This window comes from Diplotaxodon limnothrissa, linkage group LG12 (genome assembly GCF_057381915.1).
Source record: "Diplotaxodon limnothrissa isolate DT_005_m linkage group LG12, D_limnothrissa_male_GT1.1, whole genome shotgun sequence".
NCBI classification, from domain to species: domain Eukaryota; kingdom Metazoa; phylum Chordata; class Actinopteri; order Cichliformes; family Cichlidae; genus Diplotaxodon; species Diplotaxodon limnothrissa.
This window is the reverse complement of record NC_140607.1, coordinates 23,658,358-23,685,206: the sequence shown is the minus strand read 5'-3', so window position 1 is coordinate 23,685,206 and position 26,849 is coordinate 23,658,358. Positions and strand designations below refer to the sequence as shown.

General features: G+C 42.1%; 1 protein-coding gene across 1 annotated transcript in view; it reads right to left on the bottom strand.

The window, feature by feature from the left end:
- LOC146621361 (solute carrier family 28 member 3-like) overlaps positions 1-24,751 on the bottom strand; it is a 46,457-nt gene extending 21,706 nt beyond the window's left edge. Inside the window, exons 1-3 of the mRNA XM_085367358.1 lie at positions 24,661-24,751; positions 1,689-1,774; positions 1,462-1,553 (exon numbers count right to left, since the gene is read on the bottom strand). Of these exons, the coding sequence (XP_085223484.1) occupies positions 1,462-1,553; positions 1,689-1,774; positions 24,661-24,744 (262 nt within the window). The 5' untranslated portion in view covers positions 24,745-24,751. The remainder of the gene's footprint in view (positions 1-1,461; positions 1,554-1,688; positions 1,775-24,660) is intronic.
- Positions 24,752-26,849: the final 2,098 nt, after the last annotated feature.

Below are 26,849 nucleotides of genomic sequence, written 5' to 3'. Positions count from 1 at the left end.
AGCAAGTCACTTGTTCAGTTTTTTCCTCTAATTGTAATGTCATGAATTTTAACACTTTACTTTTTTTTTTTTTTTCAATAAATGTTTTTTTCTGAGTATTGTCTGGTTTGACCTTGGGGTGAACTGATGGGGATGTCCATTCCTGGGAAGATTGTGTTAACACACGCCTGAATGCTACAGACCAGCAAACTGCCAAAAACTGCAGAGGTGCTCAGGCTTGCTGATCATCAGTTAATCAAGTACATCTGATTAGCAGCACCTGCCTGCGAACTACCCTTGCTATAGAAGCATCAAGGGCATAATAAATTTTCAGCACCACTCTAAAAAAAACCCCTTTTTTTTAACATGATGGTATGTTTTTTTTCCCTTTTAGATCTACATCAATTTACTTCAATCAAGTGTAATAACCACAACAGATTGAAACATCGTAAGATCATCTTTTATATGTTATTGGTCCCTCCATTTATATTCAAATCAGTTCGATATCAAGAATGTGTGTGAAGTAATCAGTAGCAAGCCTGTTCTAAAGTGGAAGAACAGAGCATTAAGTAAAGATATTTGTTTTTAAGATGTAGACAGTGAAAGTAAAAGGATGTCAGAAAAATTGACGTGGGGGTGCACGTGAAAAAGGCTGGAAACCATAGAATGTACTTTAAAGCCTGTGCACGCTAAAAAGATCATTTTACATTTCAATTCCCTACTCTGGTTATTTTTGTATTATGGACTCATGACAAGGTGTTTTGAGCTGGAATCTATTATCTACTAAAGATGAATTGAGATGAAAAAACGTGTTTCATTAAAGCTCATATTATCTACATGTACTCCACACACTCCTATCCTGAATTTTTGAATGATGGCACTCACCACTAGATGTATTCAGTACTCACCACCTGGCAGAAAAGCAGGTTTGGGGTCATCATCAGTGCTAAAACATTAACTAAACTTTTAACATTTTATACAGTCAAAGATTAACAAGGCAGGTGTTTTGAAAAGCAGATATCCTACAAAGGGACTCAGATAATGGAATAAATAATTGCCTAAATTTTGGTGTTGTTATCTTTGAATCAATAAGGTGTCACGGTACCATTCGTGGGATGCGAAATGTCATTTTGTGTCTGCCTGGACAGACCTTGACAAGTCCTTTTAGTACACACCGCACATACTCTGATAAACCAAGTCTTGATTTTTCCACTGACAATGAAAGCGATTTGTAGTAAATTAAACTTTTACTTTTTCAGTCTGTTCCACAAAAACATGCTCACATCAATTTGCTCTAAAGGCAAAGAACATGCAGGTCCACTCACCTGTTAGGCTAATTTGTAAATTTAACAGCCCTTTACAACTCTGTACAAAATTAGAAATAGATTCTCCTTTTATGCCTTTGTATTTTAGCCCTATACAACTATAACCTACTTAGGGACCTGAGTTACACTTTAACAGATACAAACACAGATAATTTACCAGCAGCTAAAACTAGCTGGCTAATCAGGTGAATCTGGTCTTTGTGCTTTGCCATATAGCCCTGGAGTGCCTCCACTTTCTTTTCCAGCAAGCTGTTGACACACAGATAAGGGGAGTAAGGAGAGAGGTCATAAATGTTAGATCAAAAGGCTCACAAAAGAAAAGCTGGTGATTCAGAAGAAATGAAGAAACACTGTGTTTTTGGTTAAAAATGAGAAAGGACAAACCTCTTGTTGTGTTGTCCCATCTTTGCCGACGCATCGTCTATACCTTCGGATGAGATTTCCCCATCAGTGCATATGTGCTGCTGTTCCTGTCACACATGTATTGAGGATCATTCATATTAGAAATTTGGCAGAGAGGACCCAGAAGCAATCAACAAACTTGTCTTACATGGATGTTTGGTCAGTGAGGCAAAAAAAGATCAAGAAAAGGATGTGTGTGCGTGTGTGTGTGTGGGGGGGGGGAGGGGGGGGTTAGAGGCAGTCAGTCAGACAAGTGGAAAGCCCATTTTGAGACTGCGGTGACTGAAGTTCTTGGATGGGATTGTTTACACAGCTCTTGCACAATGACATTCTTCTTCAAACCCTAGACAAAGATTTATTTTTCCTTTTGCACGATGGCAATAAATTTTTTTTTTCATTCTTTCTGTATTATTTGTCAGGTCATTTTAGTTTGTTTTTATTACTGATTAAAAGGATTTCAATGTTATTAGTTTCTTCGTTTTAGTTTTAAAAATGTATTTAGATGGGGCATTTTTCCTGTTATAAGATTTAAGAAGTACAAAGCAGAGTGAACTTCCTATTTGTTTGCCCAACACAAACAAACCAGTGCCACCTCAGTGTTTGTTTTGTTGGAGAAATTTGGTTGATTTTAATGACTGAAAATGAAGACATTCCTGTATATTTAATTTGTTTTATTTAGGTTTTGTTGGATTATAATATTATTTTATGCCATGTTATACCCCTAATTGAAGATTGTGAATTATTATGTAGTTTTAGTTTGCATTATTCTCCTGAATTAGAAGAAGGTGATAACTATTGCATTTGTTAAACTGATTTGCATTACATTAGACTGCTGATTTATTGTGAATGAATGATATTGTTTTATGATGCATTATACTGCTGAGTTATAAGAAATGCTGTTCGCAGAAAGTCATCGCCTTATTTGTCTGATTAGAAGAGAACAGAACATACTGGAGTTTTCTGCCCCATCTCAGCAGGAGCAGATAAACAGGGAGCCAAGGTCGTAGCTTAGGCGCTGTGTGAGAGAAAGAATGTGAATGTTTAGGCTTTTATGATAAGGTGGGGGCCACTAGAGGCTATAAGAGTTTAATCAATGCTCCACCATTTTGAGATCTGATGCTGTCTGTGTACGGTGTCCATCTCCCACGCGTGTGATCATTAAAATCATCGTTCGACTCAACCCGGCCGGACCAGTGTTGTTATTGTGGTTTTTCCTCTTGTATCCATCCCCAATATTTGAATCCGTAACAGTTTGGGGGCTCGTCCTGTGGTATTGGGGTGGAAGTTGGAGGTTTGGACGGTCCGAGGTTGTCGAACGGACAGGCACAAGCCAGTGGTCTGACGTGAGTGGGCATAAGCCGGCTTACAAAGGTAAGGCACTACCTGTTGAATCTATTTCCAAAGTGTGCCAAATTGGACATGATAAAATTAAAGTCTACTCACTGAAATTACTGGTGGATGTCTGTTTTGATTTTGATGAAAAATCTCATGAGTTAAAGCAGTTAGAGTCTGCTAAGAAGAAGTTAAAGCAGTTAGAGTCTGCTAAGAAATTGGGTTAGAGTCCCAAGTAGTTTGGTAGAGAGTTGGTCATTTTGTTGGTTAGAGCCCAAATTGGTTATAAGAGTGGACCTGAGTGGTCATTTTGTGAGTTAGAGTCTCCATTGACCTCTAGGTTGCACTTGCCTCAGTCAGACTCTTGTTTTGGGGTGCTGACTGTTGTTTCAAAGTGTTATAAATTATTATTAGAGTCTGCTAAGAAGCGCATAGCCCGGAGGTTACACTCCCTCCTGGCAGTGGACGCGCGACCTTGACCTGTCGGCGAACAGGGTTAGTTCAGTTTGGCTTAACTGTTGGGTACAGGGCATCCTGGAATAAGCTAGGAGTTAGAGTCTCCTTACCGTTTGTAACGGTATCTGCGCTTTTTTGGACACTGTTAAATTGAGTTAGGGACTTTAGAGATTAGGCCAGATACAGTTAGAGTCTGATACTGGTTAATTGATTACAAAAAAGTTGGACTTTCTTCGGTTGGACCCGTTAACTTGAATTTGTCAAAATTGTGTAGGCGCTAAAGCTGTCAGGCCTGAGAGTGATTGTAAATATAGGACGTTTTTGTAATATAAAATAACAGAGCTGTGTGTGAAATGAGACTGTGTGTGATGTGCAGCTGCAGCGCTGCGAGCTATTTTTAGACGGTGTGTGAACATGCAAATGAGGTGGCTGCTGTGAAGCGCACAGACGACTTTTGCTTGCTGTTTAGCGTGTTATTGAGTTTTATAATTATGATTTGCAAACAATGATACATGCCTGTAATTAAAACGCTGATTTTGCTGATTATAATATTACAAATAAGGTTTTGAATGACTACGATGAATGTTTGATGTTTGGCTGGGTTTTGATATAGAAGAGACAAATCGTGCATGATTTAGACCGGCACTTCAGTCGGCAGAGTAAGATTGTGTGATAAATACGGGGGTGATTTGTTTCAGTTTTGTGGTGTGAAATATGTTGGGTTTTTAAAACTGACGTAGAGAAAGGAGAAATAAAGGGAGAGTGGAGAATTATTGAGAAGTAGAGAGAGGAGTGTGTTGGGAGACTGGCATGTAGTCTGCACTGTAAAGGTGGGCGTGTTGCCTGCTGGTCTATTTAACAGTGATGAAAATGATATTAAATAAATCTCTTAGTGTGTTGATACAGGAGGCTACGGGCCTGGACCAACTGCCCCCCACAAGCACAGCGGCCGAAGCAAAATTATAGTAATGGAAACCACACTCAGCAAGAATCAGCAGCTGTGGAAAAGACAGCAGCTAGCAGAGAATTAGAGGAGAAATTAAGAGAAGTTTTAACACATAAAATTGGGGCCAATAGACTTGTGGAGGTTGGGAAGGCGTCCGGAGCATCATAACAAAACAAGATGGCGCCTGTGATCGGCAATGCCGCTGTCAGACTCTGTGTTCTTCTTCTGTTTTATGTTGCATTACCCATTTTGCTGCTGTCTGTGGATAAGATTACAGCTACCTATGTTTACGATCGCCACACTCTACTTCGGATTAAATCAACTATGAAATCTATGGATGAAACCTGGAAATATTTTCGAGGCTTCTCTCCACCTTCCGGGCGATCAGCTGTTGCCCATTACGTCCCTTGCTTGCCTGGGCCAGGGAAAAACCGGAGCCGCCGTTCCCGGACAAATCACCGTCAGAGAAGACGAGGAAGGAGAGCGGGCATCCAAGTGAGACTACGGAAATATAAGAGTACCGCTGATTTAACGGCCTGCTTGGAGTTCTCAACAGTGGATGTTTTTGCTAAGGCGGACCTCCAGCTTAATGCACAGTCTCCTCGCATGGGCTTCATCAGGACGCCGTGTCTGAAAACAGTTTTTCCAGACCATGTGAGTGACCGTCCTATTGTCCCACGGATTATACTAAACGGTAAAAAACCCCGAGGAGTATGCAGTGCGAACCTACACCAAGCCCCTCAGGGTGTAAACAGTGACACTCCAGCACCGCCGATTAACATGGCTCTATTAAACTGCCGCTCGATCTCAAATAAGGCATTTGTTCTCAACGACCTTTTCATTAGGAATAACCTGGACTTTATGTTCCTAACTGAAACTTGGCAGCGGAATATGGAATTTGTCCATTTCAAAGAACTGTGTCCAGCAGACTGTAAGTGCTTAACCACACCGCGTCTCTCAGGACGTGGTGGTGGGTTGGCAGTTATTTCTAGAAACTCCTTTTTTTGTCGGCTGGTAAAGACCCCCTCCTTTAACTCCTTTGAAATCCAGATGATGAAGATCAATAGGACTCATCCCTTCTATGTGATTTTAATCTATAGGCCACCAGGACTAGCTAGGAGTTTCTTAGTGGAGTTTGGGGATTTTCTATCCTCCACCATTAAGCTGGAAAAAATTCTTCTGCTGGGGGATTTCAATCTTCATGTTGACGACAGTTCATGTCACGCCGCTTCGGATTTTCTTACTCTCTTAGACTCTTTTAACCTTGTCCAACATGTGACTGGGCCAACACACAGTGGTGGCCACACCCTGGACCTGATATTATCACTGGGTCTGGATATCGGCCCAGTTCATTGCAGAGACATTTTTATTAGTGATCATAAATACCTTTTATTTGATCTCTCTTCTACTTATGATACTCTACCCTCTGTTTATGAGAAGCGTTCACGATTAATCAGCGACTCAGCGGTAGAAGAATTTAGGGAATTGTTTGTTAACAATTTATCTGAAACAGACGATATAGATCAGCAGATGACCTCCTTCAATTCACAATGTCAAAAAATTCTAGATAAAGTGGCTCCTCTTAAAATCAGGAAAGGCAGTACTGTCAAACGCCCGCCCTGGTTTACAGAAGCTATCCGCAGCTTTAGGCGAATATGCCGTAAAACCGAGCGCCTGTGGAAAATCACAAAACTCGAGGTTCATAAGCTTCACTTAAAAGAACTATTATCTACCTTTAATGACATGGTGTCAGATTCAAGAGCCACCTACTTCTCTCAACTACTTGCAGTAGGAAAAAGAAACCCGAAAATTGTCTTTGATACAGTGAGTAGCTTTGTCTCCCCCCCAACGCCATGTACACCCGTCTCTTCAGATAAGGACTGCAGTGAATTTTTAAAATTTTTCCAAGATAAGATTAGTTGCCTAAGACATAACATAACTCCCTCAGGAAACCCCACCAACCATGATCGTCCACACCCCATAATTATGGAATCTTTTCTCCCAGTTTCTTTAGAGGATTTATTGGAAACACTGACTCAATTGAATCCTTCAACGAGTTTAGCTGATGTCTTACCTACTCGTTTATTCTGTAAAGTTTTTGAGACCATCGGGCCCTCTGTGGTCACGCTGATAAACCATTCATTGCTATCTGGCTCTGTCCCCAGGTGCTTTAAACAGGGGGTTATTCAACCTCTGCTGAAAAAGCCTAACCTGGATCCAACACTTCAGTCAAGCTACAGGCCCATTTCAAAACTTCCTTTTATCTCAAAAATCCTAGAAAAAGTTGTTTGGCTACAAGTAAAGAAAGCGCTGGAGAAGCATAACATTCTTGATAAATTTCAATCGGGTTTCAGAAAATTACACTCTACAGAAACAGCTCTGCTGAAAGTCACAAATGACCTCTTGATGGCTGCAGACAGGGGTGATTGCTCAGTCCTGGTTCTTCTGGACCTTAGCTCAGCTTTTGATACCGTTGACCATCAGATCTTAATCGATCGCTTAAACTGCACGGTAGGGATATCAGGATCTGTTCTAAAGTGGTTCACCTCATTTCTGGAAGATAGGACGCTTTTAGTTTCAGTGGGAAACTTCCAATCAGACGTGGCTAAGCTTCTATGTGGAGTTCCACAAGGTTCGGTTCTAAGCCCCCTATTATTTTCACTATATATTCTTCCCTTAGGCCGGATCATTAGCGGTTTCAAAAATATTTCCTATCATTTATATGCGGACGACATCCAACTATACATTTCTTTTAAATCCTGGGAATTAGACAAGCTATCCACTCTTATGGACTGTCTTAAGGAAATCAATCTTTGGATGACAAACAATTTTCTGCAGTTGAACGCAGACAAGACCGAGTGCTTAATCCTAGCCCCGGAGAATATCAAGCCACAGATTAGTCAACATCTGGGTGCTTTTTCATCGTCGATAAAAGCCACTGCCCGAAATCTTGGGATAATTTTCGACCAATCTTTGTCCTTTGATGTCCATGTTAAATCCGTGACCCGCTCTTGCTTTTTTCACTTAAGAAATATTGCCAAACTCAGGACTATTGTCTCCACAACCGAACTGGAGATGCTTGTCCACGCCTTTATCTCCTCCCGGCTGGATTATTGTAATGCACTCTTTTCCTGCGTATCTAAGGCCTCACTAAATCGGCTCCAAGCGGTTCAGAATGCTGCAGCAAGGCTTTTGACCCATAGCAATAAATTTTCCCATATCACTCCTATACTAAAATCCCTGCATTGGCTTCCGGTTGAGTATAGATATAAGTTCAAAATCCTCACCTTTACGTTTATGTCTCTACAAGGTGGGGCCCCCATCTATATCTCGGAGCTTCTCCAACCCTATTCGCCAAAGCGAACTCTTAGATCCACTGATAGCGGTCGTCTATCTATCCCACGGACTCGTCTGAAAACAAAGGGGGATCACGCATTTCAAACCCTGGCTCCTATACTGTGGAATGGTTTACCCCCCCCACTACGCACCATCGACACGATGGCTTCTTTCAAAAAACAGCTTAAAACTCATCTGTTTAGACAGGCATTTGGGAAATGTTAATGCGTAACATGTTGTTTTATTTTATATTTATATTGTACTATTGCTTTTTTTTTTTTTTTTTTTTTTTTGATATGCTTTTATACTTTCTTTATGTTGCTATATTGTTTGTTTGACATGTTTTCTTGTGAAGCACTTTGTAACAGCGTTTTGTCTTAAAAAAGTGCTATATAAATAAATTTTACTACTTACTTACTTACAAAAGGTGAAACAAAAACACACACAAGCAGAGAAATGTGAGAGAAAGGCACGTGTTAGAGAAATGCCTTGTTTGAGAAAAAAGTTAAATTAACCCACCTACAAACGCACACACACGCAATGAAGAAACAGCTTACATTCATGAACATGTGAAGATTTTCCAGCAAGGTTAAAGCAGCGAAACTTAACATACACGGGGCGATCATGGCTCAAGAGTTGGGAGTTCGCCTTGTAATCGGAAGGTTGCCGGTTCGAGCCCCGGCTTGGACAGTCTCGGTCATTGTGTCCTTGGGCAAGACACTTCACCCGTTGCCAACTGGTGGTGGTCAGAGGGCCCGGTGGCGCCAGTGTCCGGCAGCCTCGCCTCTGTCAGTGCGCCCCAGGGTGGCTGTGGCTACAATGTAGCTTGCCATCACCAGTGTGTGAATGTGTGTGTGAATGGGTGGATGACTGGATATGTAAAGCGCTTTGGGGTCCTTAGGGACTAGTAAAGCGCTATATAAATACAGGCCATTTACCATTTACCATACACCTGTTGTTAAATGATAAAGTTTATCCACTACTAACAAATAAACTCTCTGGATTGCAGGACAACAACTTAACTTAAAAAAAAAGACACTGGTCTCACCAACCAGTGATGACACGACAAATTTAGTGGTTAAAAGAGTCAAATTGTGACATGTTTTCTGCTGATTGATTAATACAAGTGATTACTGAATGAAAGAAAATTCCATTTTTGGGGTTTTAAACACGATCTTAAGAATTTTAACATGCACCTGTGTTGTCCTGTCAACTTGGTGGGTCATGAGTTGATTATATGGTGAGAAAAAACAAAAAAAGGGGGAGAGAAGGCTGACACAGGGCCTGGCCCCGTTGTTTCTCCCCTTTCTGAATAACGCAGCCAAAACAACATCATTTTCCTGTCTAACAAAAGTTAGACTCTTTTTCTCTAATTGATCTTTCTGAGTTAACTTCAATAATTACTTCCTCCAAACCATCAACGTGTCTTTTAGACCCCATTCCTACAAAACTGCTCAAAGAAGTCCTGCCATTAATTAATTCTTCGATCTTAAATATGATCAACCTATCTCTAATGATCAGCTATGTACCACAGGCCTTCAAGCTGGCTGTAGTTAAACCTTTACTCAAAAAGCCATCTCTAGATCTAGCAGTCTTAGCTAATTATAGGCCAATCTCCAACCTTCCTTTCATATCAAAATCCTTGAAAGAGTAGTTGTCAAACAGCTAACAGATCATCTGCAGAGGAATGGTTTATTTGAAGAGTTTCAGTCAGGTTTCAGAGCTCATCACAGCACAGAAACAGCTTTACAAATGATCTTCTTATGGGCTCTGACAGTGGACTCATCTCTGTGCTTGTCCTGCTAGACCTGTGCAGCATTCGATACTGTCGACCATAATATCCTATTAGAGCGATTAGAACATGCTGTAGGTATTACAGGTACTGCACTGCAGTGGTTTGTATCATATCTATCTAATAGACTCCAATTTGTTCATGTAAATGGAGAGTCCTCTTCACACACTGAGGTTAATTATGGAGTTCCACAGGGTTCAGTGCTAGGACCAATTCTGTTTACATTATACATGCTTCCCTTAGGCAGTATCATTAGAAGACATAGCATACATTTTCACTGCTATGCAGATGACACCCAGCTCTATCTGTCCATGAAGCCAGAATAACACACACCAATTAGTTAAACTGCAGGAATGTCTTAAAGACATAAAGACCTGGATGGCCGCTAACTTTCTGCTTCTTAATTCCGATAAAACTGAGGTTATTGTACTCGGCCCTGAAAAGCCTAGAAATATGGTATCTAACCGGATTCTTACTCTGGATGGCATTACCTTGGCCTCCAGTAACGCTGTGAGGAACCTTGGAGTCATTTTTGACCAGGACATGTCCTTCAATGCACATATTAAACAAATATGTAAGACTGCGTTCTTCCATTTGCGCAACATCTCTAAAATTAGAAATATCCTGTCTCAGAGTGACGCTGAAAAACTAGTTCATGCATTTATTACTTCCAGGCTGGACTACTGTAATTCATTATTATCAGGATGTCCAAAAAACTCACTGAAAAGCCTTCAGCTAATCCAAAATGCTGCAGCAAGAGTACTGACAGGGACTAGAAAGAGAGAGCATATTTCTCCTGTTTTGGCTTCCCTTCATTGGCTTCCTGTTAAATCCAGAATTGAATTCAAAATCCTGCTCCTCACATACAAGGTCTTAAATAATCAGGCCCCATCTTATCTTAATGACCTTGTAGTACCATATCACCCTATTAGAGCACTTCGCTCTCGCTCTGCAGGCCTACTTGTTGTTCCTAGAGTATTTAGTCCAAAAAAACAAAAAACAAAAAAAAAACAAGGAACTGTTTTCCTTTAAAATGATGATGTCATCTTGCTGGTGAGGGAGGCTCGAATAAGTTGCGCGTGAGACTCCATTATCAGCAATATCTGGTATGAATGTGTGTGGATGTGTGACTGGACTGTGATGGACTGACGACTAAAAGTTTTAACTGACTTGATAATGAGACAAAAACGGTACCAACTTTAGGATTAGTAAATGTCCACAAACAATTCACCCAGCCTGTAAAAGAAGGGTGGATGTTTTGTCTTGCTTTGTTTTGTTTTTGCAAGAACAGAAGGATGACAGAGACTAAAGGGGGAGGCTGTAGCTTCACATGAGTGTGAACTGCAGACTTAACCCTTTGGTTGCTAATTTTGAGTTACTGATGTTTGCATTAAGAAAAGTGTGTTTTAGTAGCTGTGTTTCGATTAATGTATCACAGTATATTGTTGGGAATGTTAAATGCTAAAGGGAAGAAGAGGTTTGATTTCACTCATGACTGTCAGGGTTCCTGGGTCGTTGACCCAGTGATTTCAGTTTGTTCATGTTCAGTTTAGTTCGCCACATTAATGTTCTCACTTCCTGTTTTTTCCCCGTGTCAGTTTGTCTCCCCTGTCATTAGTCAGATTATGTTCAGCCCTGTACTCACCTGTTTCCAATCATTGTCATCGTTCAACCTGTGTATTTAAGTTCCTCGGTTTCACCAGTTCTCTGTCGTGTCATTGATGTACGTCTGATGGTAATGTGTCTCTCCGCCAGTATGTTCAGTTAGTTAGTCAGTCAGTCAGCCAGCCATTATTCCAGTCTTTCAGCCAGCCAGCTACTCCATCGTTCCTGCTTTATTCATTACCCTCCAATAAATCCTCTTCATTTCTGCACCGTGAGTCCAGCGTTTGGGTCATCTCTTCCACGCCTCCACACACACCGCTGACAGAATGACACGACCCGTGCCAAGAAGACACGCTTTTGACCCAGCGGACTCGGACCTTTTCGAGCGGCAGGACGCAGCGCTCTCCATTTGGGCGGAGAAGCTCAGGTGGAAACAGCGGTTCTTCTCAGAGAGGGAGCACGTCTTTGAGGGGACTCGTCTGGCTCTGGGTGGGCCTCGGAGACGCCGCGGTCCTCCACCTGCTGCCTCACCTGCATCGGAGCATTCGCCGCGGAGAGTGGGCATCACAGGCCAAGCTTCGGCTCCTCGCTCGCCCGCCAGCCGTTTTACTCACCGGACCTTCAACCTCGCCATGGCACGGCGGCTCCGCCTCGCACCTCGGCTCAATGGAGGCTCCCGTGCCAGAGGCTCGGCTGTGTACCCCGCCCGCTGCCTCTTCCCGGAGAAGGCGGCGCACACGCCACCATAACATGGACTGTTTTCAGATGGTGAGTTCCAGCGACTGTCTTCCACCCTCCACATTCGACTCTTCACTTAAAACAAATAGCAAACTTATCCCTGATCCGTGGGGTGTTTCCCTCCTGGAGGAGGATGTAGACTGGGAAGAATTTTTCAGCTCTGCTCCCTCTGAGCTGGGATATATTAAGGACAATATCCGCACTTCAACACCCTCGACGACCGTTCAATTAAAGACTGTAAATAGTGGTGGCAGGAGGACCAAAATAATCGCAGAGAAACCTTCCAGTACCACACACCCAGTCACTGTTTCCACACCCATCATTCAGCCTTTTCCTACCAGCGCAGCGGCCCAGATTCAGCCTTCCTCTTCAGCCGTTTCACCTCCTCAGAGGACTAGGGCCCAGCCCACACCCACACCGGTGCCAGCTCCCAGGAGGAGGGCAGCTGCGATCCAGTCCACCTCCACACCCGCTCCTGTTTCACGGGTGGGGGTGACTGGTGTCCAGCCACCTTCCGTGCCTGTCCCAGCGCCCAGGCTGAGGGCAACCAGAACCCAGCTTGACCTCCCTGGAGGCTTGGAAGAGCTAACCGGTCCACCTGCTACTTCACCTCTTCATCCACCTCCTGACCCAGCTTTTCACGCCCTCGCACTATCCCTGGTTAGGCTAGCTGAAGTGTCCCCTGCTCAGGCACCAGCTTTACTAGCCCAGGCTGTAGCTCTATCTCCCTGTCTAGCTCAGTCTTTAGCTCAGCCATCGGCCACACCAACCTCAGCTCCGTCGTCAGCCTCACCTACCTCTGTTCATCTTTTAGCATCTCCACTCCAGTCAGTTCCCTCAACTGCTGTTCAGCCTCCACTCCAGTCCCCTGTAGTCCAGTCGCCTCCCGCCCTCCAGTCCCCTGTAGTCCAGTCGCCTCCCGCCCTCCAGTCCCCTGTAGTCCAGTCGCCCGTCCACCATCCTGTTCAGTTCCCGGACCTGCAGCCACAGCACCCAGAGCCAGCTGTGAGCTACCTTGCTTTTCAGCCAGGGGTTTCCGCACCCGCTGGCCCGGCCGCTTCCCTGCCAGAGGTCCCCGCACCTGCTGGTTCTGTCCTGTGTGTGCCAGGGGCTCCAGTACCCACTGGTTCTGAGACCGTTTTCGCTGGAGGGCCCGAGGAGCCCGTCCAGCCTCATGCCTTGTCAGCTGGAGGGTCCGAGGAGCCCGTCCAGCCTCCTGCCACGTCAGCTGGAGGGTCCGAGGGGCCCGTTCAGCCTCCCATCTCCGCTGGAGGGTCCGAGGGGCCCGTCCAGCCTCCTGCCACGTCAGCTGGAGGGCCCGAGGAGCCCGTCCAGCCACCACCTGCGGCTGCCTCGCTGTCACCTAGCTCTGCTTCTGCTTCGCCTGGTCCAGCTTCAGCCTGTGCCTCGCCTGGTCCGGCCTCTGCTTCTGCCACGCCTGGTCCGGCCTCTGCTTCTGCCACGCCTGGTCCGGCCTCGGCCTCTGCCACGCCTGGTCCGGCCTCGGCCTCTGCCTCGCCTGGTCCGGCCTCGGCCTCGGCTTCTGCTTCGCCTGGTCCTACAGCTGCTCCTCGTCGCCGGCGTGGTCGACCACCGGACCGCCTTCGCCTGAGTGGCCGCCGTTGCCTTCCGCACGGCCGGCCCCCGGACCGCCTTCGCCTGAGTGGCCGCCGCCCCCGGACCGCCTTCGCCTGAGTGGCCGCCGTTGCCTTCCGCACGGTCGGCCTCCCAAACTGTGTCCACGTCGCCGCCGTTGCCTTCCGCACGGTCGGCCCCCGGACCAGCGCTGTCATCGTCGCCGTTGCCTTCAGCACGGTCGGCCTCCCGAACTGTGTCCACGTCGTTGCCGTCCGCAAGCTCGGCCCCCTGAACTTTCTCGTCTCGGCCTCGGACCACGTGGCCGCCCACCGGAACTGTCTCATCTCGACCGCCGCAGCCGCCCACTGGACCGGCTCAGTGGTCGCTGCTGCCTTCCACGTGGCCGCCCACCTGAACTGTCTCGTCTCGGGCTGCTTGGCCGCCCACCTGAACTGTCTCTGTGTGGACTCCGTCCCTCCGTCCTGGGCCCCCTCCGCCCGCCCTGTTCTGTGTTTTTTTTTTTTTTTTTTTTTTTTTTTTTTTTTTTCCCCCCCGTGTCAGCTTGTCTCCCGTGTCATTAGTCAGATTATGTTCAGCCCTGTACTCACCTGTTTCCAATCATTGTCATCGTTCAACCTGTGTATTTAAGTTCCTCGGTTTCACCAGTTCTCTGTCGTGTCATTGATGTACGTCTGATGGTAATATGTCTCTCCGCCAGTATGTTCAGTTAGTTAGTCAGTCAGTCAGTCAGCCAGCCATTCTTCCAGTCTTTCAGCCAGCCAGCTACTCCATCGTTCCTGCTTTATTCATTACCCTCCAATAAATCCTCTTCATTTCTGCACCGTGAGTCCAGCGTTTGGGTCATCTCTTCCACGCCTCCACACACACCGCTGACAATGACTGAACATGTTATTATTAACCATAGCAGGCCACTGTAAAGAGTCAATTAACTGGTCACTTAAACAGAGGTAAAAAAAAAAAAAAAAAAGCCAAAAAACTCTAGTAATATCTATGGATAACAGGGAAATGGTAGACTTGTCACACTCAAAATGGAGATATGTAATGATAAACACTGGTCCCTGTCTTTTAGGTCCTTTCATTGAAATAGTCCATAATTCAGAAAGGTAGAGATATAACCGACAGGGGCATGTGATAGGAGGTGGTGCTGCACAAGAACAAGAGTAAAATAAAGAAAAATTATTGTGTTTAGCTTTGATAAATTCAAATTAAAATGTACCATTACACTCAGAGGATCAATATGAAATTCGATATATGCTAATTTTGCATGAAGTACATGACTGATAACTGTTCTGTCCTGAGCTTTTGTTTTTACAGCACCCACTTGACCACACCAACAGTTTCTCGCCACCAACAGGGGGTACTTGCAAAGAATAGGGAGGAATATCATCAAAACTGGGAAAGGTAAGCCCCGAAGGGGGTGATAACACCATAACTTTCACTTATTGTCAAATTCTCAAAATTTGACCCCAAACTTGAAAATTCTTCAAACATTTAGAGACAGAGTGGATAAACATAATGTCGCAAACCACATAAGGATGGAGCATTTGAATCGATAAGATGGTGAATTAACACGCAGTAAAATGTTGATCATGTTGATTATGTTTATTCCAGTGTGCAGAGCAAGGTTATTATTATTAACGAAAAGAAATGAAATAACGAAAACTAGAAGTGAAAAAACATTTTCGTTAACGGAAATATAATGAAAAAAAAAAAAAAGGAAAACTAACTAAAACTGTAATGAGTGTTCACAAAACTAACTAAAATTAACTGAATTTATAGCAAAATGTGTTTAGTTTCATTGATGTGTGCGTGTCCTACAATAGTCTAGGGTGAAAATGAAGTTTAGTTTCCAGATTTTTGCTGTCTCATTATGCCAGCAGGGGGCAGTACGTTAGTCGAGTTGTCTGTGTTGCTGCTCCGTCCACGCGCAGAATCATGTCAGGAAAAGTCGGGAGAAAGCGCCAGAGTCCAATTTGGGATTACTTTGAATATGACTGTGTTTTGGATAAAGCAAGTGTCTTGTAGTGGAAAGAGACAAATTATGAGGGACATTTATAAAGGGAAAAAATCCCACAAACCTTAAAGTGCACTTGAAAAGCTCACACAAGAAGACTAACCTAGCTTACCTTGAAAAGGTAAGGGAGCGCACTCAACCCTCAGCCCCAGAAACAGAAGCTAACCCCAGGCAAGGCAGCGTGATGCATCCCGAGACAACAGGACAGGGACATCTACATAACTGTGTGAGTCAATTGCCTTCAAAAAGATTATCAATTCACTTGAACCAAAATTACGAACACCCGGTGCTGCAAGAGTTAATTGTCTCAATACCCAAGGATAAGCAGAAGAGCATGGCTGATATGATGAAACTGGGATTTTGTTACACTTAATTTTGGCAAACACAACTAAAACTATAACTGACACTAATCAAAACTAAACTGAAACTAAGGATTTTCAGAAAATAAAAACTAGACTAAACTAGCAAACAATTGGTAAAAACTAATTACAACTGATATAAAATCTGGAGTCAAAACTAAATAAAAATAAAAACTAATGAAAATTGCAAAACGATTAAAACCCTGGTGCAGAGATTGGCTAATCTGACCAGGAAATGTTATAAAATGGATTGTCGGAACAGTCAGCGTTAAAGTCACCTTTGACAGTCCAGACTAAGATGTCTGGACATCGCCATGTTGGACATCTTCAGGGCGGAAAAGGGTTGGTGTGACCAAGGTGTGGTTTGGCTTGTTGTATGTAGAGCAGGGCGATATGGCCAAAAATATTTATCACGATATATATTTGAAAATTTGCGATAACGATATAACTGACGATATAATTGATGCGAGACAAAATACAACTCCACAACATTACTAGTGCAAAAAGACAACCTTCCATTTATTTTCACTTAAACAAAAAGCTGGTTTTTATGTACATTAAAGCTTTATAAAAATGTAACAGTGCAAATGCAAATTCCTTGCTGAAAGTTTAACCAAAAGGCATTTCCAGTAGAAATGGGCTGACATATCCTGAGCATAACCATGTATAATATCCACTGAAGTTAAAAAGAGGTGCATTGCAACATTAAACTGCAGTGTGCAGTAGCCTACGTATTTTTTGGACCATAAGGTGCACGGGATTATAAGGCACATTAAGTGAAACAAAGCAGTCAGATAAATCAAACTTTATTAAACTCATTTTTCTTGCTTCCTCCACTTCTGTACCTTAATTCATTAATGTTGAATTCTCTGGCAGCTGCTCTATTCCCATGTTGTTGCAGTATATTAATGACTAACCTTGTATTGTGGATGGATTATCTCAGTTGTTCTCCTGACTGAAGTTTGGTCCGTTTACAGCATCCTGCTATGCGATTGCATTTGTCTCTAACTATCAGGAACCTTAACGTTAACTTTTATAAGTGGAAAAGTGTTAGTGTTCGTCCTCCAGCTTCACTGTTTATGTTATGCTAACATAGCTGTGTCGCTAGCGATCGTAGCACATCATTATATACCAGCTAGCCCAACTTCAGTAACCCTACAAACGTCACTGCTGTTTAGTTTTCTGTCTTCATTTATGTTGGAAGTGATAGCAGAGCTGTACGTTTGAATTTTTTCAGAAATCTCTCAGTCAGAACATGCAATATCATGCTTAGGTAACTAGCGAAACTAGCGAGCTAACTTCCGCTAGCTTCCTGCTAACTTCTAACTCCGTTAAATGTAATAAATTTTGTTTTCATGGATGCCTGGAAGTAGGGATGGGTACCGGTGTTCTGACATAAACGGTAGTAACCAGTTGCCTGTTATCGGACCCGGAGTTAGCAACATCCCCCAAAAACACGAAGAATAGTTGGGTTGCGGTCACGTGGTTCTGATGACGTGCGGAGGCAGCGCGATTTTTGAGTGGAGGGCGGAAGTAAACATGGAGGACACTGTGGAGAGTCAGGAGAGCAGCTATTGTGCAACTTTAGACCCCGTTTCTCGGGAGAGATATAAACAGATAGTTAAAAAATATATCGGACGTGATCCGTATTCTTTGAAAATGTCCGAATACACCACAGAAGTAAAGGATTTGCCTACTATCGAGGCTGTGGATATCACCAACTACTTGGTCCTCCAGACTTCTTACTACACTAGGCAGCAAATGAAAGCTTTCAAGAGTCTGGAGGCGTACAATTTTTTTGTCAGCGGGTGGGTCCACAACCTTGGAACAAAACGTCTCCGTGATGGATACAGTTTGGTGTTTGCAAGGGTGAGTGTTTGTTCTTATATTGCTTTATCTTAAACACGCTAACAGTTAGCGGTAGCGGCTTTAACGTCAACAAACATGCCACATCCTTAGGACTTCGTTAGAGTGACAGTTGTTTGTTTCAAGGTAAACCATTCTCAGCGGTCTAACGAGACACCTCTGAAGACTTGGGTAATTGCAAAGGAGGATGGAGAAGTGATTGCAGCTCATTGCAATTGTATGGCAGGGTTAGTAGCCTGTTCTCCACTGTCACTAGGCTCAAATCCGGGCTCTCAGCCGTCTGTTGCATATCCAAAATCGCCTCTGCACATCGATGCTGTTCTGCCTTAAGCTTCATTCTTTTCTCTCGTTTGAGAACTGATTCCGATCTGGGTTTTCGTTCGTAGCCGAGATTGACCGTCGGAGCCCAGTCCTCCGACTCTTCGTCATCCAAAGCACTTGGGCAGCCTATAGTCCCAATCAAGTCAATATTAGACTACTAACTTAAAAGCACTAAGTAAACGAGAATTTAACGACAACCTAATGCTAATAAGTTCGTTTGCAAACATAACATTACCTCTGACGAAGTGGTCGCTGCAGACACGGGCATTGGCAGACTCTGCTCCTCCCGACTGTAAACGTAAATTTAAAATCCATTTTTTCCTACGTTTTTCGGTTAGAATTTTCCATTTTTCTCCTCTTCGTTGGGCTATTTTTGGTACCCTAAAATACCGTTTATCAGTTTCTCTGGTCGACCTACTGGAGCATCCGTAAACACAACAGGACATAGGCATTTTGCGTACTGTCTGTCTGTGATTTTGCGCTTATCTTTTTCACTTCCGACCGCCAGTCAAATTTCGCGCTTTACGTCGACGTCACGTCTACGTCAAATGAAACCTAGCTATAGAGTCCTGGCCCCTAGCCCTGTCAGTGTAGCAGAAATGATGACGGATGATGATGCAGCAGCAGCCGTTCTTCTCTGCGTGAGTAGCTTAATGTTGTTCGTGTGTAATTTACGTTGAGTAGGCTAACCACGTTATTACATTAATGCATGTAAGGTGAACTAGCAAACATCATCATAGCTACATGCGGCTCTCTTCTTGTTTGATGGCAGATACTCCCTTCACCCTGGCCAAAAAGGCTAAAATGACCAAAGAAAAAGTGGAAAACAGTTAAACATGAGAGGTTTTGGACAAAGTTTGTGTTTTTTCCATTGTTTAAGCACTGCTTCCAGCCAAGAGTGATACCATATATGCCCCATAGCTGCAGAAAAGGCTAACATTGTTATCTTTTTACAAAAAACAGCTGAACATGAGAGGTTTTTGGACCAATTTTGTGTTTTCCATTCTTTAAGCACCGGTTTGAGCACCGTTTGAGCACCGGCACCGTTTCAAAAGTACCGATTTGGCACCGGTATCGGATAAAACCTAAACGATACCCATCCCTACCTGGAAGTTAAACTTCATAGTTACACCTGATAAAGCAGCAATGCTGATCGTTTTATTAAAGATGAAAGAATTTAGACAGTTTTTTATGGAGATATGGAGCTTAGGACCCAGATTGCTCCCAGATTTAAGAGCATCTTAGTCCGACAAATACGACAATAACGACGGCCGCTTGCATGTTCTGCAAAAAATGTGCTTTGTCGTGTATCTGACGGACAAACACCAAACCAGTTCCACATCACTGAAGTTGCACCATTTTTTCAAACCAATTCTGGTTCATCTGTTTCACTCAACAATCGGCCATGTACGTATGAAAACAAAGGCACTGCGCATGCCCATTTTACTCATATTCTATCACGATATTTCATTTTCCTATTGTTGCCTAACATTATATACGGTATAATATGGCCCAGCCCTAGTTGTATGTATATTTCAAGATCATATGGCTCTGAATGAACCAGTTACCAGGGCATGGAAGGAGGACAGACTCATTAAATGAGGAGAAGGATTTTTCTGGGATTGGAGATCCTCTGGGTGAGTGGTTGACTAAAAGCATGCATAAAATAAAAGCTATTTTTTGTTATTGATTGGTAATAGATTGATAATTGGCCACATTTACAGCTGTATTGACTTGTTGTGGACGCAGTCTACTTCATGTTTAAGCACTCTAATTAACAGATTGAAAATAGTGACATTAAAGGAAGAATATGCAGCGCCACCCTGTCAGACACCAGTGACGGTGGGGCTCAGTGATGAATCAGGTGAGCTGGATTCATGGCTGAATCAAGACTAAGATTCCCCTGCTGTGGTCAGTAAGGGAAAAACGGGGGAAAATAAAATTTAAAAGAGGCATTTATAAACGTTTATGTGTCAAGTTTATAAACGGGATAAAAAGGGGGTGTTTTACTGTTATTTTAGCATCAGCATTATTGTTACATCAGAATCATATAACAAGCATTGCATTGATCATTTATTGAATCTTTTGACATTATACTAACATTTGTGTTCCAGTGATTGTTATAACCTCAGGTTAATCTTCTATTTACAGGTGTCAGGATAATCATATGATCTTTCATTGCAGGTGTAACCATGATCATTTTTATACATATTGCAGTTTGTTGCTCGTTATAGAGTTGTGCTCAAGTTAATAAGGGTTAAAAGCTACAGTCAACGTGATGTTTGGCTGATCTATGGACTGGGGTGACTTCGAGCATAGAAGGCCGCACACGCTTACATAACACTGATATCATGTTTTTCTTTGTGATCTTTTATTCAGTTATATTTTTTGCTAAGTTTTAAGTAGTGGCAGTTAATTAAACGACATTCATTTAATATTACATACCTGATTCAGAGCATTACACACAGATCAACTTAACAATCTGCACATATTCTCACTAATGCAGATAAATCCTCTCCCTTTCAATTACAACGTGTGGTGAGACAGGGGGATCCCCTCTCACCGCTTCTTTTTGATATAGCCCTGGAGCCCCTAGCCATTAACATAAGAAACCACCCAGGTATACAGGGAGTTAAATTTGGGAATGTGGAAAGTCTTGTTAACATGTATGCAGATGACTTACTGATCTGCCTTTCCAAACCAGAAATCTCACTCCCTAATCTTTTAAATTGTATTAAACACTTTGGGAAATTATCAGGATATATGATCAATTGGGATAAATCTGAATTTATGCCAATAACAGATAATCTATGCCCAAAGTTCCTCAGCTCACTCCCATTCAAATTAGTAACTACATCTTTTACCTATCTTGGTCTTAAGATCTCTAAAAATCCCAAACTCCTTTATAAATTGAATTTCCTGGAAATGCTGGATAAGCTCAAAGAGGATATTAGAAAATGGAAACTGCTTCCTCTGTCTCTGATCGGTCGAATAAATGCAGTTAGAATGGTGTCTTTGCCACGATTTTTATATCTTTTTCAAAACCTTCCTATTCACTTGCCACTTAAATTTTTTAAGCAGCTTGATTCATTGATTCACTCATTCATTTGGGCAGGAAAACCCCCTCGGATATCCATGGCTCATCTTCAAAAAAACACTTCCTGCGGGGGGTTAGGTCTCCCTGTGTTTAGATATTATTATTGGGCAGCAAATTCAAGAGCTCTATTGCACTGGCAGTGGGGTTCGCCTATTGATTATTGCCATGACAAGCTTCCGATCTGGCTCCAGGTAGAGGCAGCAACAGTATCTGAAGCCTCATTACCGGTCTTATTGTTTTCTAACACGGGTTCTTTTAACAATTCGCTCAGTCGTAATTTTGTTGTTAAACACTCTTTAAAGATATTAAGTCAAATTAGGAAATCTCTCAAACTACCTGATTTTTCAGTAGGAATGCCAATAATACATAACTACTTGTTTAAACCAGGTAAAATGGATGGAATGGGGGGAAAAGGGATTGAAATACATTGAGGACTTATATACAGATGACAAATTTATGTCCTTCCTTCAACTTCAAGAAAAATTTCAATTACCTCAATCACATTTTTTTCGTTATCTTCAAATAAGGAATTTTGTTCAACAAAACTTTTCAGACTTTCCACTGAAGCCACGAAGTTATACTTACTTTGATATAATTCGGAAAGCAGATTTTAAACGTTTGATATCTCAGTTTGTTAAGTGCTTTACAATCCCAGTTGATTCCGACCGAATTAAGAAAACATGGGCTGAAGACCTCGGGGTCCCTCTGTCTGAAGACCAATGGTCAAATTGTTTGTCCAATATTCAGAAAGGCTCAATAAATGCCAGATATAAACTAATCCAGTTTAAAGTCATTCATAGACTACACTTTTCTAAACTTAAACTTAACCGGATCTATAATTCTGTATCCCCCTTATGTGACAGATGTAAAGTCGGTGAAGGTTCCCTTGCACAATTATTTTGGCATTGCCCGGTTTTGAATGCTTTTTGGAGCCGGATTTTTATGTGGTTTTCAAACCAATTTAGGAAAAAAGTACCACGTGATGGTACATTGGCTATACTTGGATCATTTGCATCAGTCGAATCTTTTTCCTTTTCACAAAAACAGATAATTACAATGGGTATGCTGGCTGCAAAGAAACTTATTCTTTTACAGTGGCGGTCTTCTTCGGCCCCGTGTTTTAACAGGTGGCTTAATGAGATGGTGTCTGTGGCCAGGGTGGAGCAGATGAGATTTGATAGAGAGGGGAAACTGGCGAGTTTTTGTATGATTTGGCAACCATTTCTAGAATTCTTAAAAAAATAACTGATCATAATTCATGCCTCACACTCCGCGTGAATTATTTTATTTTATTTTTTTTTCTTCCTCTTCTTTTTCTTCTTTTTTCCTTTCTTTTTTTTTCCCTTTCATGCTTATAAGTTCACAAATGTTAAAAACAGTAATTGTTCTTGGTTGATTTTGTATAAGCATGTTATGTTTAATTTAAATGCAAAAATAAAATTTAAGAAAAAAAACAAAAACTTAACAATCTGCAAAACCTTGTAGCTGCAATATTGTGTCTCCATAAGGGACAGTTGGCTCCAGGAGATAAGTGGGAGTCAGTGCCTGTCCTCGAGAAGGAGAGGATATTCCTTTGCTGTGTCAAAAGTAGTCAACAAGTTCATATTCAAGTGAAGTTCATATTATTACAGGTTTTGTTTCTTGGCAATTCTGCAGACGCAGCCTCTGGGCGGAGCCAGGAGTTGAACAGATCTAACATGACAATTAAATTGGTTTCATTCCCTGGCACAGGCTGACAGGACTGGAGCAACGACACTGGATAGGAGAAGGTCTCATACTTTCTAAGATATGAGGTCACTAAGCTTTTCTTTTAATTTTCTAGCTCCGTTGATTTGACACATGGGAATGTGTCAAAAAGGGGGGGGGGGGAGTTGAGTTTTAACATCAAACAAGGATTATATGAACATTTTTATGACTTCATTTGTGTTTTAATAACTTAGGTATGGTAAAGCTTAAGCTAATAGTGACCCAAGAGGTTTCCGGACTTTTTTAGAGATCCAGTGAGAAGCATAAATCATTATTTCCATGTTTAAGCATTAATCATTGAAATGAACTGAATAGCGTTTAGATGATAAAATGCCTGTGTTCATGAGAAGCTGAGTACCACACTGGAGAGGAAACTGTGGGACAGTAGGCGGAAGCAAACACATGATTTTTGGGGGGCAAATGTTAGGATTAAAAATGGCTAATTTGTTTTTGATGTCTTTTGTTAAAATGAGTGGTTTTAATAATTTTCAGACACACCTTGCAAATGTGCTTATAATGAGTCGGCACTCGGTCTTTTGGAGGTCATAAGCTTCGTTTGGCGTGATGGTCCGGACTGATATATTGCAGGTATTGACTTTGAGTGCAGAGGGCTAAATGCAAACACGCTTACACACACATAGGATATGATTAGAATAAGTCCCTGGGACATTCTGAATATTCGAAACCAATTCTGAATACACAGGACACACAGGACCCGAGGATACACAGATCGTTCTTTGAAATCGGGGCAGAATAATCCCCTGATCTGTGCAACGACTGAAGGGTTGTCTAACCCCTGAGGTTGAAGAAAGAAGAGCAGAGGATAACCCAACTGGAAGACACTGGTAGCTGCAGCGATAAAATAAAGGCTAAAAGCTCCTTGGACAGAGAGCTCATCAGGGGGAATGTTGGATTATAATATTATTTTATGCCATGTTATACCCCTAATTGAAGATTGTGAATTATTATGTAGTTTTAGTTTGCATTATTCTCCTGAATTAGAAGAAGGTGATAACTATTGCATTTGTTAAACTGATTTGCATTACATTAGACTGCTGATTTATTGTGAATGAATGACATTGTTTTATGATGCATTATACTGCTGAGTTATAAGAAATACTGTTCGCAGAAAGTCATCGCCTTATTTGTCTGAGTAGAAGAGAACAGAACATACTGGAGTTTTCTGCCCCAACTCAGCAGGAGCAGATAAACAGGGAGCCAAGGTCGTAGCTTAGGCGCTGTGTGAGAGAAAGAATGTGAATGTTTAGGCTTTTATGATAAGGTGGGGGCCACTAGAGGCTATAAGAGTTTAATCAATGCTCCACCATTTTGAGATCTGATGCTGTCTGCGTACGGTGTCCATCTCCCACGCGTGTGATCATTAAAATCATCGTTTGACTCAACCCGGCCGGACCAGTGTTGTTATTGTGGTTTTTCCTCTTGTATCCATCCCCAATATTTGAATCCGTAACAGTTTTTAGTTAACTGTAATCACCGTGCCAAGGGTGAATCTCCATGTGTTGGCTGCAGGTGTAAATATGCCGCTCTAGCTCAAAAAACATTTGAGTTGGTTTAATTGTCCTCAGAAGCCTCAAAGTTTATTGTCAACTTCAGTAAAAGTCAGAAGATAGATGTTATTTTAATTATTAAATATAAAACAAACAAACAAACGTAGCTCAAACCATCTTGTAATCGAAATGATCGAAAAGGTTCCAGTTCTTTTAAGATTGTTTTATGCCTTACTTACCTCTGATTCAAAGGCCTCATTGTCATTTCCTTGTTTTCCATCCTTATTTTCTATTATATCCAGCTCCATTTCCTTGCTCTTCATTGACTGTATGTCAGGCACTCACTGGAAGACTTTAACCCCACCTGTCCCAACCTTTTCCCCTCCCTTCCTCCTTTCAACTGACTTCACTCCCCTCTCGAATAGTGTCCACTATTTGTTACTAATGCATGGCTACTAAATGGCTTCTTCTTTTTTTGGACTGCTGTCTGCTTGGATGATCAGATTATGTAGTTAAAAAGTCACAGATGGGATACTTCATTGTTCTTTTGCTGACAGGGATGGTTATTGGTGCATTACTTTCTAAAAGCTTCAGTCATTTCCTTTGGTCCTTTAGCAGCCTGAGAGGACACTCTGTATATGTGCAGACTTTCTAAAATGAAACAAAGCAGAAGTTCATCACTTATTAGATTAAACTCCCAGCTCACTGGAAACATTGTGTTGTACCTTCTGAAAATTGGCTTTTTAAGTATCCCGTCTGCCACTAGAGAGCACTGGTGTATAATCTGTCAGTAGAACCACAATTCAAATGACTTGTAGAGGTTCAAATAAGTTCACGAACCCCCGTGACATGCTGTACAAAACCACAGTAGTAAAGAAACATCAAAACAAAACATTTATATGTAGGAAAATCTATAACAGCGGAGCATAACTGGAGGCATGTTGAACCACTGACAAAAAAAAAGAAAAATAAAGAAAACTTTTAACTTGACTTTCTTAAAGTTAAAAGAAAATTAAGAACAATTTCCAAATTTTACTTCCTTTCATTAAAATTGCTCATCATGTCATGCATTTGTTCCTTTTAATCACAGCTCTGCAGTAATAATTCTGTTCAGAAAGTGACATTCAGACAATTTTTAGACTTGTGGGTTCCACTGAAGACTACTATCTCCTCATACTTTGATGTAGCCAGAAAGTACATTAGAAAGAGAAGAGAGGAGGGAAATAGTCCAGACCGACTGAGGTTTGTCTCTCCACGGGTTGTGTGTTGTGTGCCAAACCGCCTCACATTTACTGAAAGAAGAAACACATTCACCTCAGCGATGTTTTCATTACATACTCCCATCTACTCACTGGTCTGCTGTTCCAGTCATGACCCGGGTTCTGTTACTCTCAGCTTTGGGCTAAAGCAGCATATCAGCCCCTTTCTGGTCCCAAATAAATAAACCGTAACAAGTTCTGGTAAAAGTTTGGACTTGAAAATGACAAGACATTGTTCCTCATCTTGTGCAAACCTGAGGTAACAGCCGTAAGTACACATATTATGTTCTCAGTCAAAGAAAACCCAAGAACAGAATATGATGCAACAACAGGAAGCAGCACAGGTGGCTTTAATGGAGCGACATGATTGCAAAGCAGCGGCCAAAGCAATTATGACTCAACAACGAATGACTGTGACGATAAAATAGGCGATTGGGATTCAACAACATCTGATCTGAAAGGAACACAGGGGAGACTGTGATGATTGTATACTCGACTGTCATCACCTCGAAGTGGATATTTCTGGGAGCAATCTAATCCTGTATCTAAATGGACCCATCAAGAGATTAATTGAATATTATTTGTAGCCCCAGTTTGATGGTTATTTGCAAATACTTGTAAAGATACAAAATAGTTGTGAGCATAATGAATGAAAACCGATGCAATTCACCAGTCTCCACACAGCCAGAGGCAAAGATCTTTACATCATGATGCCATGCTGTTATGGGGGGAGCTGGATGACATCATGAGAATGCGCACATACATCAGCCTCAAACAGAGTTCATCGTTTATTAATAAACAGATTTATATATTTAAATGCCATCTCTGATTTTTATTTCTAGAGCTGATTCATTTATGACTCACCCACTAACATTTTGCAAATGGATGTGTTTTTCTTTTCTTTTTTGTGAGGCAGAACTCATCCAAAAGAAAGTACTTTAAAGGAATGTCCCATCTAATTTCAATAATTAAAGTCTGACTCTAGATAAGCTGCTTATTTTATTCAAAGAAGCTCGTTTTTGGCAAAGGGTTATCAAGATATGACATGGATTAAACCCTATACTAACTGCCAGAGGGGTATGGCTGCCAAATGAAACGTCCAAAGAGACACCTTTAACATATTTGAATGTCAATTTATGCGCGTACAGTTTAAATACATTGAAAGTGGT